This window comes from Dunckerocampus dactyliophorus, chromosome 2 (genome assembly GCF_027744805.1).
Source record: "Dunckerocampus dactyliophorus isolate RoL2022-P2 chromosome 2, RoL_Ddac_1.1, whole genome shotgun sequence".
NCBI lineage: Eukaryota > Metazoa > Chordata > Actinopteri > Syngnathiformes > Syngnathidae > Dunckerocampus > Dunckerocampus dactyliophorus.
In genome coordinates this window covers 14,832,159-14,845,541 of record NC_072820.1, presented here as the reverse complement: position 1 = coordinate 14,845,541, position 13,383 = coordinate 14,832,159, and the positions used below count along the sequence as shown (strand labels likewise).

The following is a 13,383-nucleotide window of genomic DNA, read 5'->3' as shown; positions in this document are numbered from 1 at the left end:
AAAATTTTAACACCCGTTGAAAAATTGCAAGGATTTACATTTTGCACTGGTGGATCTTAAGGAGGTTCTAAGTAGAGCTTCAAAATGCAAAAAAAAATAAATGGGAGTGAGACAAAAAAAATTCAGTAAGCAATTTATTGGAAACAAACTGATCAAAAGTTTAAGACCACAACTTTTAAAAGTAAAAATCTTTGCAAAAATGTGCATTCAGTATCATTTTCTGTCAGGTATTCACACTGTCAAGATCTCTTGCTGGCAAAGGCAAAATAGCTTTCTCTCTTTGAACCCGGTCAGATTGTTGTGCTCTATTAGCAAGGCCTCTCACAGCGCGCCATTGGTACTGAGGTTGGGATCAGTAAGACAGTCATTTTAAACTTCTTCAAAGATCCTGAGGGTTATGGAACAAAAAAGTAAAGTGGTAGACCCAAAAAATGTCACCAAGCCTGGTGGATCCGATTAGCCGTCGATCAAGACATAGGACGATCATCGGCCCAAATGAAGGTTGTTACTGGCACCGAGTGCAGTCCAATAAACAGGCTGAATCTTAGCACCAAACATGGGACATTGAAAGATCGAAGAACAGTTTTATTCTCTGATGAGAAAAAAAATAACAGTGACTGTCTTGATGGCTTCTAACATGACTGGCATGACAAGGAGATCCCACCTGAGACGTTTTCCACACGGCACAGTGGAAGTGGCGCCATCATGATCTGGAGTGCTTTTTCCTTCAATGAAACAATGGAGCTTCGGAGTGTGCTGGCGCGTCACACGGCAGATGGCTATGTGGCGATGTTGCATGACTGAAGGTCCTGACGGGGTTTTTCAACAGGACATCGTTGCAGTTCACAATGCCCGCATGACAAAGGACTTCTTCCAGAGGAATAACATCACTCTTTTGGACAATCCTGCGTGTTCCCCTGATCTAAATCCAATTGAGAACATTTGGGGATGGATGGCAAGGAAAGTTTACAAAAATGGACATCAGTTCCAGACAGTGAAGCCATCCTCCGTGAAGCCATCTTCCCCACCGGGAAACACTGGCATCAAGCATGCCTAAACCAATTTTTGAGGTGATTAACAAGAATGGCACAGCTAGTCCTTTTTTGAACATTTTATTTATATTTTAGGGGGTTTCATTTTTTTTTAGTAATAGTCTTAAAACGTTTGATGTACAGTGTACATCTTATTTCGATTTTATAATTGTTTTGCAATAAATTGCTTACTCAAATTTTTTTTGTCACATTCTCATTTCTTCTTTTTGCATTTTGAAGCTCTACTTACAACGTCTACAGCCCATTAAGCCCCAAAGTCGCAAATTTGCGACAATTTAACATGCCATTTCTGCAAATATGGTGCCTCATGTAGTTAATACTTTACACCAGGAGATGGCGGACATTTGTAACTTCAATCTGAGCAACATCTGTGGGAGTGTTTGTATGCAAAGTTTAGACTTTGAACCGCCGTGTGCGTGCGGCAGCGAGTCAGCTCCACAGTTCACACGCAGCATATACTGTACTTCAGCCGATGCTTTGCTTCACCGTGCTCGGGGTGGCAGGAGGGTACGTTGTGGGCTGTGAAAACATCGCTAATGGTGAGGAGGGTAGCGGGAATGTAAACAAAAAAAAAAAAAGGAGAATCCTCTGCAGAAAATGCACTGCTAATAGATAGCTATGACCTGGATGAATGAGAATATTCACAGGATGGATGGATGGATGGATGGATGGATGGATGGGTTTGCTTGAGAGATGAGGAAGAGTATCACAAATGCATCAGATATTTTGATGAGCCTGTTTATGAGCCGGTATTGTGACAGGGTTCTGACAAATTCTGAGCCTGGTGACATCATAATATGCAAATTAAATGAGTACATTTATTCCCATCACCAACTTTGGGTCATACTGATGATTTTTCTCATTTACAGTATGCCTTTTTTTTGCTAACCATTTTCAAGCTACAACCTTTTGAAATAGTAATGTCAAAACTGGGGGAAAAAACTGGCGCCTAAAGGATTAAGGTCCAACGGCGCAAAATTTCAAACTGTTCTTAAAATGTTGTATCCGGAGTGTATATATTATGTCATTAATTGTAGCTGAATGAGCAGCACCTTCTCACCGAAGTGCCAGTTGGTTGTTGAAGAGCTGTTTTTTTTTTCTGCAAATCCATGACTCATACAAAGCACCGCCGCAGTACTTACTGCTTACCTCAATTCTCAGCAGTTGCTTAGTTCACCTGGGCTCCTGAGGGCAGCCTCCACTCACAAATACTGCATACAGCAGCACGTTGCACGATTCTTTAAGAAGTTATGCCACACTGCACTCATCTTGTATTTCAATCCAACTGCCGAATTTTGTTGAGCAATTATAGATATTTAGCAATGTTAAAAAGCTCTAACTTTGATTTTCATAGCTTTAGTTTGGTTCATTTAATTGCGTGATCTTTAATGTGTTGCTTTTCCAAAACAATTCATATGAATCAAAGGTGTTACAACATGCTGTTCAACTTGAGAAAATATACACAATGTAATTTCATGTGTGACTCTGCAACTATTTTAGGGGCTATTTAAAATTGTTTTTCTATTTCCATATGTGTTTCCACAGCTGGTCTGGACATGGGGCCCATGACGGACAGCTCCTCAGTGACGCCCCATTCTCAGGCTGGTCGTAGGACACCTCGAAGCCTTCCAGAAGAACCCCTGGATGGCATTCTCAGTCCAGAATTGGACAAGATGGTCACTGACGGTGAGTGTGGCATCGTTAGTAAAGTTAACACCAAGAATGTAAAACTTCACAACAGGGAAAATGTTTATTTTCTTTTCTTTTCAGAATCAATACTCAGCAAACTTTACAAAATACCAGGTTCGTAAATGTCCCTGTCAATAGTAACTTTGACTGTTGACAATGTAACATGTATGTGCTGAAAGATTTATTCGTTATGTTACAGAACTAGAGGGCAAAGATGTAGAGGATCTCTTCACAGCGGTCCTCAGCCCCAGCACAAGCCAACCACCACTGCCACAGGTGCCTCACCCCCACGGTCCAGGACCTCTTCCTACCACACCTGGCACTAGCATTCCTCATCCCAACACAGGTATTTGTAACTATGACGCTAGTCTCAAATTGTAATGGTCAGCCACATGGATTCATCCTTCTCTTTCTTTACTTGCAGGCAATCCCATGTTTCCAAGGATGCCAATGATGAATGGAATCATAGGATCAAGCCACCGTTTCTCTTCAAATTCCGGAGCAGGGCCCTTAATGCCAGACAATTTTGCCCCCCTTAACCGCATGCCTTTCAGTGACAATCCCAGGTAATGTACTGCCGCCTTCTTGTGATCTCTCTGTGAATGTTATTTTTTGTCCTTGTATAAACAGCATTCGTTCACCTTTACATGGATAGGAAGTTTAATCAAATGCCGAGAGAAGCAATTGGTTCATGGCCCTCCCCTGCCCATGGCCCTGGACCCCCGCCCCCTGGATCACTGCCCGAGGGGGAAACTGAAGCCATGTCAAATGCCCAACGGAGTACGCTCAAGTGGGAGAAGGAGGAGACGCTCGGGGAGCTTGCCACAGTAGCACCTGTCCTTTATACAAACATCAACTTCCCTAACCTCAAAGAGGAATACCCAGGTTAGTACTTTGCCACACAGCACTCAGGTATAAAGGACTATTGAGCTGTGTTCACAATTCCTCTCTCTGATTTTTCTCAACAGACTGGTCTACCAGAGTAAAGCAAATTGCAAAACTCTGGAGAAAAGCTAGTTCACAAGACAGGGCCCCATATGTGGTAAGCTGATACTTAATATACATTGTTTCCTACAATATCTTAAATATATAATGTACACGCCATAAAAATGTGTAAACTCTAGCATAAACTATTAATTGCACATCAATGGAAAGCGCACTTCTGCAATGCACCGGGCCTCCTGTCAATGCAACTTGAAATTCGGCCATTCAAGGGTAAACTAATTAAATGTTGGCAGCCTTGCACAGTCCACAATGGTCTTTTTAATGCAGTTAAGTTCAAGTGTGTTTTTGTCTTGCAGAGGCATGTTGCATTGGCCTAAGTCTGAGTTGAAAAAGCATCTAGCATTCATGATTGCTGTAGTAAAACGAATGCCGTTTTAATGTCAATGTTACTGGTAGTTATCTAACTATAAACTACGTGAATGTGTTTATTTATGTGACTTTCTTGATAATGTCTGTCGATTATTTGCCTTTCAGCAAAAGGCAAGAGATAACCGAGCAGCCCTGCGCATCAACAAAGTCCAGATGTCGAATGAGACAGTGAAGAGGCACCATCCACAGCATCCACAGCCCCCTGAGGTGTTTGATCCCAACATACCACTAGACACAGAACTGCTGTTTAAAGACCCTTTGAAACCAAAAGAGTCAGAGCATGAACAAGAGTGGAAGTTTAGACAGGTAAGAGGGTATGTAATTAAGTCAGGGCAGCGGCAGGTCCACTTTATATTAAGACATCTAAGAGGCGGTTTAGTAAAACATCCCAAAACAACTGCACTATCCCTCCGCATTAACCCTGATGACATTGGTGGTTAGTAGGCCCAGTTCACTCTTTTTGCATGAGACTTGCCAATGACATTTGCAATCTTCAACATATTGTACAATGCAATTTCATTTTGTTCTTCCAACAGCAAATGAGGCAGAAAAGCAAACAACAAGCCAAAATTGAAGCTACCCAGAAACTGGAGCAAGTCAAGAATGAGCAACTGCAGCAGCAGCAACAACAGCATCAGCTAAACACCAACATCCATGGCGAGGGAGATGGCAACAACAGTGGGAACCAGAGCCCGGCCTCCCTGCCTAGCAATGGAAGCACATCACCAATGCAACAGCTGAATGTGAAAGACAACTTTGCAAGGCCACAGTTACCAGGGACACCAACATCAGGTCCTTCCGATGATGTATTCTTACGACCACCTCCTCCTCCTCCATCTGGCTCGTCATCCCAGCCTCAGTCCCCACAGGTTTTCTCACCAGGCTCTTCTGGCTCCAGACCATCTTCTCCATGGGACCCATATGGCAAGATGGTAGGAACTCCAAGACCACCAACTCTGGGGCAAAATGTGTGTCGCAGAATGCCAATGGAATCTGGTAAATCTCCCACCTCCTTGATGGAACAGCAGGACCGAGGGAGGCCATCCCCTGCCCATGAAACTTTTGGCTCGCCAACATCCATGAGCAATGATCCTTATGCCAAACCTCCTGACACTCCAAGGCCAACTGGGGAAATGGACCCATTTCTGAAGCCGATGGGGCCCCCCAGGACCAGCCACGCTGCTCAGGGAAGACCCCCAATGGGCTCGCCAGGCAGGGATCCATACTCTAGGCCCATGATAAGAAACGAGGCCTACCAACGCATGGCCCAGAACAGGATGATTTTGTCCGACCCTTACTCAAGACCGTTATTCACACCAATTCCTGGAAGTAATGAGTCTGGCTCAGTACCTCTGTTCAAAACACCTATGCCCCCTCCACAGGCTCAGGACCCCTTATACAGAGGAGGTCAGCATCTGACAGACAGGTTTGCCCAGAATCAACAAGCTGACCCATATGCTCAGCCCCCACATACCCCTAGGCCATCTGGAAGCGACAACTTTACCAGTCCTCCTCGTATGAGCCAGCATCATCCTCAAGCTCACTCATTTGCTCAGCAAGGACAAATGACGCAAATATCCAGAAATCCTTATGCTCATGCTCCTTCGACCCCAAGGCCTGACCACTTCACATATGACCCATTTTCTCAGCCTACAGGTAACACTCGATCTGTTGGTGAAACTGGTGCTCAACCTCGACCATTCTTTGAGCCATATGCCAGACCTCCTGGCACCCCACGTCCACATGACAACTACAATCAACCATCAAACACCCCTAGCCCATCCTCTGATGTTTACTCACATGCTCCTGCCCCCCCTCACCCCAGTGGAATGAACCAGTTCTCTCATCAGACACACCCTGCCCAGAGGATGTCACCTTCCCACTCTGTGGACCCATATTCTCTGCCACCTGGTACTCCACGGCCTGCTGCGATGGAGCGCTTTTCCAGATCGCCAGGTAGCCAGAGAGGACCTGTTGAGACATTTACCAGTACACCTGGGCCATCAAGACCAGGGAGTAGTGAAATGTTCTCCCAACCTGGGAACCCCCGAACAATGATGAATGACCCCTACACCCAGGCTCCAGGAACACCACGTCCTGGATCCGATGGGCTCAGTAGACAGGGGCTAAGGCCTGGCTCTATGTCAACTCAGGACCCCTTCTCCACAACTCAAGGCAGGCTTCAGGAAACCTTCCCTCATCCTGGCTCACAAACACCTAAAGATCCTTGTGTACCAGAAGATGGATTTACCCGATCACCTTCCAGAAGACCTGGTCAGACCCCTGGTCACGACCCATTTGAGCAAGCCCCTATGACCCCTCGTCCACAGTCGGAGAAAACGGAAGTTAAAGATCAGTCAAGTCTTGGTAACAATGCACTTGTCCCTCAAGACCAAATGCCTGCTGTATCCTCAGAGGCTCAGGGTGTTGCCCTTGCTGAAAATGAGGAAAGACTCAGACAGGTATTTTTGTTATTTTGTATTCCCTCAGAGCTTTTTGGGAGTAAAGTATAGAACAACTTGAGGGGAAAAAAAAGAAATCAATACTGGCTAATTATAACTACCTGACCCTTAATAAATGGGCAACATTTTGCCTCTACTATGTTTTTATAGGGCGCATGTTCGTTTGATATTGACACTGTGCATGGGCTGTTGTCATTTTTGCTGTCTCTTTTTACCAATGTAGTAATTTATTGGTCATTATGAAACATTTGTCTATTTAAATCTTTCTACTCTTGTTTTTCTAGCGTCAGAGAATTCGAGAGCTAATCCTGAAGCAGCAACAACAAAGGAGTGCCATTCGGCAAGAGAGGTGCCCTCAGGAGCCTGTTAGCAACTTAGCTCCTGGAACACAGAGACCCTGGCCCCAGGAGGATCCAGGACAACAGGGGGACATGTTTAACCGACCTCCTCCACCTTACCCAGGACAAGGACCCGTAAGAGGCCCAATGAGGTTTCCTGGACCCTTTCAAGCCGATCAGCGTGTTCCATTCCCTAATGAAGGACAAATGCTTCGGGGCCCACACCCTGGGGATCCTAATTTGAGACACCAAGGACCAAGGTTTGTGTAGAACTTAAATGTTTTGCATTGTTACTCTTCCTGTTGATAGCTAGCTCAGAATGTGCTGCTTTTGTCCTTACATGTTTTTATCTTCCTCTAGGTTTTCATTTCCAGCTGGTGCTGTCGGGTCTCATCCACCCCAAGAATTGTTTCCCCGTGGACAACATCCAATGCAGGATGTTCCTCCCCAAATGAGACGTTCTATGTCTGCCGAAATGGCAAAGTCGATTGGTGGTAATCCAATGGCTCTTCCCCAGCACTTTCCACCACGTGGTATGCCAGTTCAGCAGCATAACATCATGGGCCAGCCCTTCATTGAGCTGCGACACAGAGTAGCAGAAAACAGACCCCGCATAGCATTTCCCCCAGGTGCTGTGCAAGGATGCAACATAGATCCCAACATTCAAGCCCAAAGACCTACTGGTTTTACAGGCATGCTGGACAACAGGTTTCCATTAATGCAGGGGCCCAGGATGGTTGACCCAATGTCCAGCCAGAGTGGCCATGCTCACCTTTCCGCCAGCATGGACAATTTAAATCAGCAATCCCAAATGTCAGAAAACAGCCAGCTAAAACAGTCTCCTTTGTTGAGATCCATGAGTCAGCCTGCTCCAAATGAGACACAAAACTTGTCTGCATCCATCATCCTCCCTGCTCCCCCTGCTGGCCAGAATGAGACTGTCTCTGTGGCCACAAGTGAAACTGGAGAGGAGAAACTTGATGCAGAGGAATCTGCAGTGAAAGATCTAGAAGATGTAGAGGTGAAGGACTTGGTAGATGCTGACTTGGAAAACCTTAATTTGGACCCTGAAGATGGCAAAGACCTAGATCTTGAGACAAATGACTTACACCTTGATGACTTTCTGACATCTGGGAAATTTGACATCATTGCGTACACGGATCCTGATCTTGACGACATTAAAAAAGACATGTTCAATGAAGAACTGGATCTCAGTGATCCTATGGATGATAATGCTGACACTGCAGAGATTAGCAAAAACCTGGATTCCAGCAAAACTGAAGCCTCATCCGGTTCAACAACCATACTGGAAAAGGCAGGTGCTACAGCTGAAAAACCAGCAGAAGTCAAAGATGACACTGCTGAGAGTCAGGACTCTGCGTCTTTGGAAATTAAAACAGAGGTCAAAGACTGTCAAAAATCTCCAGAGGTGACTGGAACAAACCAATCAAATCAGCAAGGAGGCCTCTCTGACTCTACCCCTGTCCTCTCCAGTTTACTCATTAAGCAGCAGCCTGAAGAGCAGCCATTAAACCCGATGGTTGAATCTGTCACTGAAGGCACTAACCTCATGCCCCAGCAGAACCAAGTCACTGACAGTGAGCATACCCCCGGCCTTTCAGTGAGTCAAGCAATACCCAGTGGCACTGCTGCTGGAGAGTCGTCCATGACGGCCTTTGGAGCAGACCACCAAGTGGGGCTTGCCTCGGGGGTGGAGCAGCAGGTTTTGAACCAGGTTTTGGGTCAGCACAACCAACACCGTCCTCTTCTGCTGGAGGAACAGCCCCTCCTTTTGCAGGACCTCTTAGACCAGGAGAGGCAAGAGCAACAGCAGCAGAGGCAGATGCAAGCCATGATACGACAGCGATCCAACGACTCTTTCTTTCCAAACATCGGTACTTATTTCTTGTTCTAATTTGTTAATGTCCTGAAAGATTAAAGGTTGTTAGAATATAATAAAATAGATAAGGCTTTATGAGTTCTACAGTGCGGAAATTCAAGTAGCAGTGAAGTGGAGAGTAGCAGCACACAAGAATAAGTATAAAAAAATTCCACAATGCTGAGTATCTGTGTATGTATACAGGGGGGCACAAGTATTTACACATTTATTACAATTACATTTATTAAACACAGTTTAATCTCACAAATGTTCAAAACCGTCCTCCTTCAGCATTGCAACATTCCTCAAACCTTTCCAGAACACTGACACACTGCACAACACAAATTCTGATCTGCACTTTTGGCCCACCCTGGTGTATACCTACTTTTGCGTCATCCTGTATACACTACACCAGGGGTGCCCATTACGTCGATCGTGAGCTATTGATCAATTGCGAAGGTATTTTGGGTGGCTTGCGTAAATGTCACTTTGTAGAAGTCATGTGGCATCAGTTAGCTGACATTAATTTCCCCTCCTGATTCACTATTGGCAAAGATGAAGTGGTGAACAGATGTTGCAAGCTACACACAGATATGCAACATACATCTTTATTATTCCAATTACGGATAAACTAACTCAGCGGTAAGATGCCTATATTGATAACAAAAGTTATCCATTTGGTCAATTGTAGCTACTAGTTATATAGAAAAAAAGTGAATTGTTGAACTCCACTATAGAATTGTGTGTTTTCTGCACCTCTGTTTCTTAAGTATTATTTCATGATTAATTGGAAGATGTGCCCATTGCTGAAACCTTTTTAAGATGTTGCCGTTACTTCGGCTGCATTGTCTTTTGCATAATTATTTTCATTATATTCATTTTGTCTATTTGTAATGTTTGATAGCAAATGCTAATACGTGAGCTGTGTATCTAATCAACAGCTATTTTGACTGACATACTGTATTACCGGTACTCAGGTTATGTTTACTTAACTATTGAGGAATTACAGTATGGGTAATTATCTTTATTACCATATTGAATCTAATTGTGAATTACTGAATGATATCTACTACTTTGATTACCAGTAAACTTTGAAACTGTGAATGTGAAATACCAATCGTTAGTATTTAGTATAGCAGTTTCAAAGTTTACTAGTTAGAGTTTATACATACAGGTATGTTGTGCGTTTTATAGTAAGAGTTAGATCATGTCGACTTGGAACTTGTATGCTGAAAAAGTGCGTGCAACCCTGATGTACATGTACAACGTACATAAATACTCACATTTATAGCTATATGTATTTTCTATATTTATTATTTAATAAGAGGTAGATCTTTGGGACTTGGTCATTTTAAAAGTAGCTTGCAGGCTGAAAAAGTGTGAGCACCCCTGCACTAGACTATGAAAAATCTGTTCACTTGTGATTGTAATAATAATATTGCTTTACACAGATTTTGATGCCATCACTGACCCAATCATGAAAGCCAAGATGGTTGCTCTAAAAGGCATCAACAAAGTCATGGTTCAGAACAACATTGGGATGTCTCCAATGGTTATGAACAGGTAAGGTTTGTTTTTTTTTTTTTACTTTTAAAACTCAGTATGTATGCATAAACCAAGAAGTACGCATATTCCGAAACTTTTGTATTGTGCTGCTCTCTCACAGGTTTCCATCAGTTCCTGTAGCACCTTGTCCTGAAAGCACACCACTTCCTCCACAAGTTGTAGGACAGGTAGTAGAACCATTAATATGTGTAAAAATCTGTTACTTGTGAGGTAAATCGTGTGATAAATTTCTGTACTACTCTATCCACCAGGCTGGCAAACTGACGCAAGTAGTGCGGCCAAATCCTCCCAATTTTGGTTCCGGATTTGGTAGTAAGATCTCTCAAAAAAAAATCTTTTTGCATGGTCATATAGCTTGAAGTTTTGTCAGGTTTAGAAATGTATTTCACTCTCCCCTATTCTGTCAGGGTTGCTAACAAAAGAGCTATTTCTTTCCAGACAATGCTCAAAGGGCACAGTATGAGGAGTGGCTGCAGGAGACTCAGCAATTACTTCAAATGCAGCAGAAATTTCTGGAGGAGAAGATCGGAGCTCACAGGAAGTCAAAGAAAGCTTTATCTGCCAAGCAAAGAACGGCAAAGAAGGCAGGGAGAGAGTTCCCAGAGGAGGATGCTGAGCAGCTCAAACATGTCACAGAGCAACAGGGTGTAGTGCAGAAAGAGCTGGAGCAGGTATGATGTTTATTCACCCTTAAAATGATTGCTCTAAACATAACTGCACCTAATTTGGCAGCTGCCTTCTGTATATATAGTATAACTATAACACTACTTATACAAAATGTATCTTTGCAGAAACTGTCGCTTAGAAATATGGGTATTTGTATAAGTGTATCATACAATATATAAAGATCATTAATTTGACTCGCATTTCGTAAAGGCTACAAATAGGACACCTGTATTACAGGAGCGTCCAAAGTTTTTCCACCGTGGGCCGCATACTGACAAACCAAAATGAAGGGATGCCATGTTGATTTTATGTAATTAGTATCAACATTTCAGCCTTTTCTCTTTAGATTGTATCTTTTTGCTTCATTTTTTCCATTTTTGCTTCTTTTTTTTTGTTAATTTTATTTCTACAACATTTGCTCCTGAGCCCCACCCTTGTTATATTACATAAATATTAAAATTCTAAGCTCTAGTGTCAGTTCCAAGAATTAAACCCAAACTTTTTCTTACATAAGATTTTTATCTATATTCACTTCAATTTTGTCACTACATATACCTGTATAGCCTGACATTTTTTTCTTATGTATATCTCATATTTTGTTTTAGATTCGCAAGCAGCAAAAGGAGCATGCTGAACTTATAGAAGAATACCGAATGAAACAGCAACAAAACAACATGACACCGTTAATTCCTGGGATGCATCCAGTGCCTGGCCCTACTGGCTTGGTTCCCAGTGGGCCACCAATGGTCCAGCCTCAGTTGAACCCCATGATACAAATGCCACCTCATCCTGGCCCGCCAAACGCCCCCCCCAGAATGCCCAACCCACCACCACAGGGCTGGCACCCTGGCACTCCCATTCCCATGGGAGGAACTGGAATGCCACCTATAATGCCCCCTCAGGTGCATGTGGGAAACCCTGTGCAGCCTCATCAGATGCCTATGGGCAACGTACTTCAGCACTCCCAAATGCCAGTGGAACCACAAGTGCCACCGGTGCCTCAAGCGTCTGTCAAACCAATGCAGGCGGGTGGTGTGAAGTTTGATGACAACAATCCATTCAGCGAGGGCTTCCAGGAGCGAGAGAGGCGGGAGAGGCTAAGGGAACAGCAGGAGAGACAGCGGGTGCAACTCATGCAGGAGGTTGAACGGCAGAGAGCTCTCAAACACCGTATGGAAATGGAGCAGCAAGGTATGATGGGGCCAGATGGGAACATAGCACCGCTTAGTCAGATGCCATTTTTTAACTCGGAGCTGCCGCCAGACTTCATGCAGCCCCAGAGGCCTCCTGTACAACAGCAGCAACAACATGGACCGATGTTCCCCCAGCAGCAGGCCATTGGCTCATCAACTGGGGCGTTTATGCAAGGTGAAAGGAGGCCCACGATGGGGAATGGGATGATGCCTCCGGAAATGGGGCCTGGTTTGGGGACTGATAATCTCGGCCTACAAGCGTCCAACTTTTCACAGGGTCAGGCCAGGCCTCGACAGTTTAGTGGACCAGGCATGATGCTTCAGATGCCAGGCGAATGTCCACCTTTTGGGGGTGACTCAGCTACACCTCTTCCATCAAACTTTCCCGGCTCAGGTCAATCTTTAATCCAGCTGTACTCCAACATCATCCCAGATGAGAAAGGGAAAAAGAAGAGAAACCGCAAAAAGAAGAAAGATGACGACACAGATTCTGTCAAGACACCTTCAACTCCTCACTCAGACCTCACTGCCCCACTCACGCCATGTGTGTCAGACACCTCTTCAACGCCAACCAGGAACCCCCACCTCTTTGCAGACCAAGACCTGTCAAGATCCCCCCTTGGATGTTCTACTCCGAGTCATTCCGAGCTAGAGAGGCAACTTTCCGGAGGGCATTCTGGACAAAGTGGTCTTTCACTGGAGGCTGCAAGGGCTCAGGCTCAGGAGCATGACAGGATCCTCAGCAATATCAAGCTCGAGCAGACTGACGTCAGTGAGTGTCATGGCTCAAGAGAAGGGCCGATCAGCTCAGAGATGAGCTCTGTCAAGGAGGAACGCAGCAAGGGGAGTTTGTCTCCTTTCCCCTTGGGTCAAAGTCCAAACAAGGGTGAAGCTGGCAATGAGCTACTGAAACACCTTCTGAAAAACAAGAGCACAACTCCACCAGGGTTCTCCCAACAGCAGTCGGAAGAGGAGGAATCTGCCGACTGCAAAGCCCTACTCAGGCAAAGCTCTGTGGACAGCAATGGGGTCAGTCTGTGTGTTAGCAGTGTGTGTCAAAGGGTTGTAGAGCGAGAGAGTATAGTGAGTCATCAACCAGAAAAGTGATTAGAATGTTTGATGAGTCATAGGTTAATTGTTATGCGTCATACCTGTTTTGGTTTT

General features: G+C 44.5%; 1 protein-coding gene across 8 annotated transcripts in view; it reads left to right on the top strand.

Moving 5' to 3' along the window:
- kmt2cb (lysine (K)-specific methyltransferase 2Cb) overlaps positions 1-13,383 on the top strand; it is an 88,250-nt gene that overhangs the window by 55,551 nt on the left and 19,316 nt on the right. For 6 of the 8 annotated variants that reach the window (XM_054769351.1, XM_054769349.1, XM_054769347.1 and 3 more), the window contains 15 exons: positions 2,598-2,738; positions 2,823-2,855; positions 2,941-3,087; positions 3,166-3,307; positions 3,397-3,626; positions 3,710-3,783; positions 4,221-4,421; positions 4,652-6,577; positions 6,862-7,175; positions 7,276-8,810; positions 10,246-10,357; positions 10,461-10,527; positions 10,612-10,672; positions 10,799-11,031; positions 11,632-13,248. In XM_054769351.1, coding sequence (XP_054625326.1) covers positions 2,598-2,738; positions 2,823-2,855; positions 2,941-3,087; positions 3,166-3,307; positions 3,397-3,626; positions 3,710-3,783; positions 4,221-4,421; positions 4,652-6,577; positions 6,862-7,175; positions 7,276-8,810; positions 10,246-10,357; positions 10,461-10,527; positions 10,612-10,672; positions 10,799-11,031; positions 11,632-13,248 — 6,833 coding nt within the window. The remainder of the gene's footprint in view (positions 1-2,597; positions 2,739-2,822; positions 2,856-2,940; positions 3,088-3,165; positions 3,308-3,396; positions 3,627-3,709; positions 3,784-4,220; positions 4,422-4,651; positions 6,578-6,861; positions 7,176-7,275; positions 8,811-10,245; positions 10,358-10,460; positions 10,528-10,611; positions 10,673-10,798; positions 11,032-11,631; positions 13,249-13,383) is intronic. The other 2 variants (XM_054769348.1, XM_054769346.1) reach the window with 2 other exon arrangements.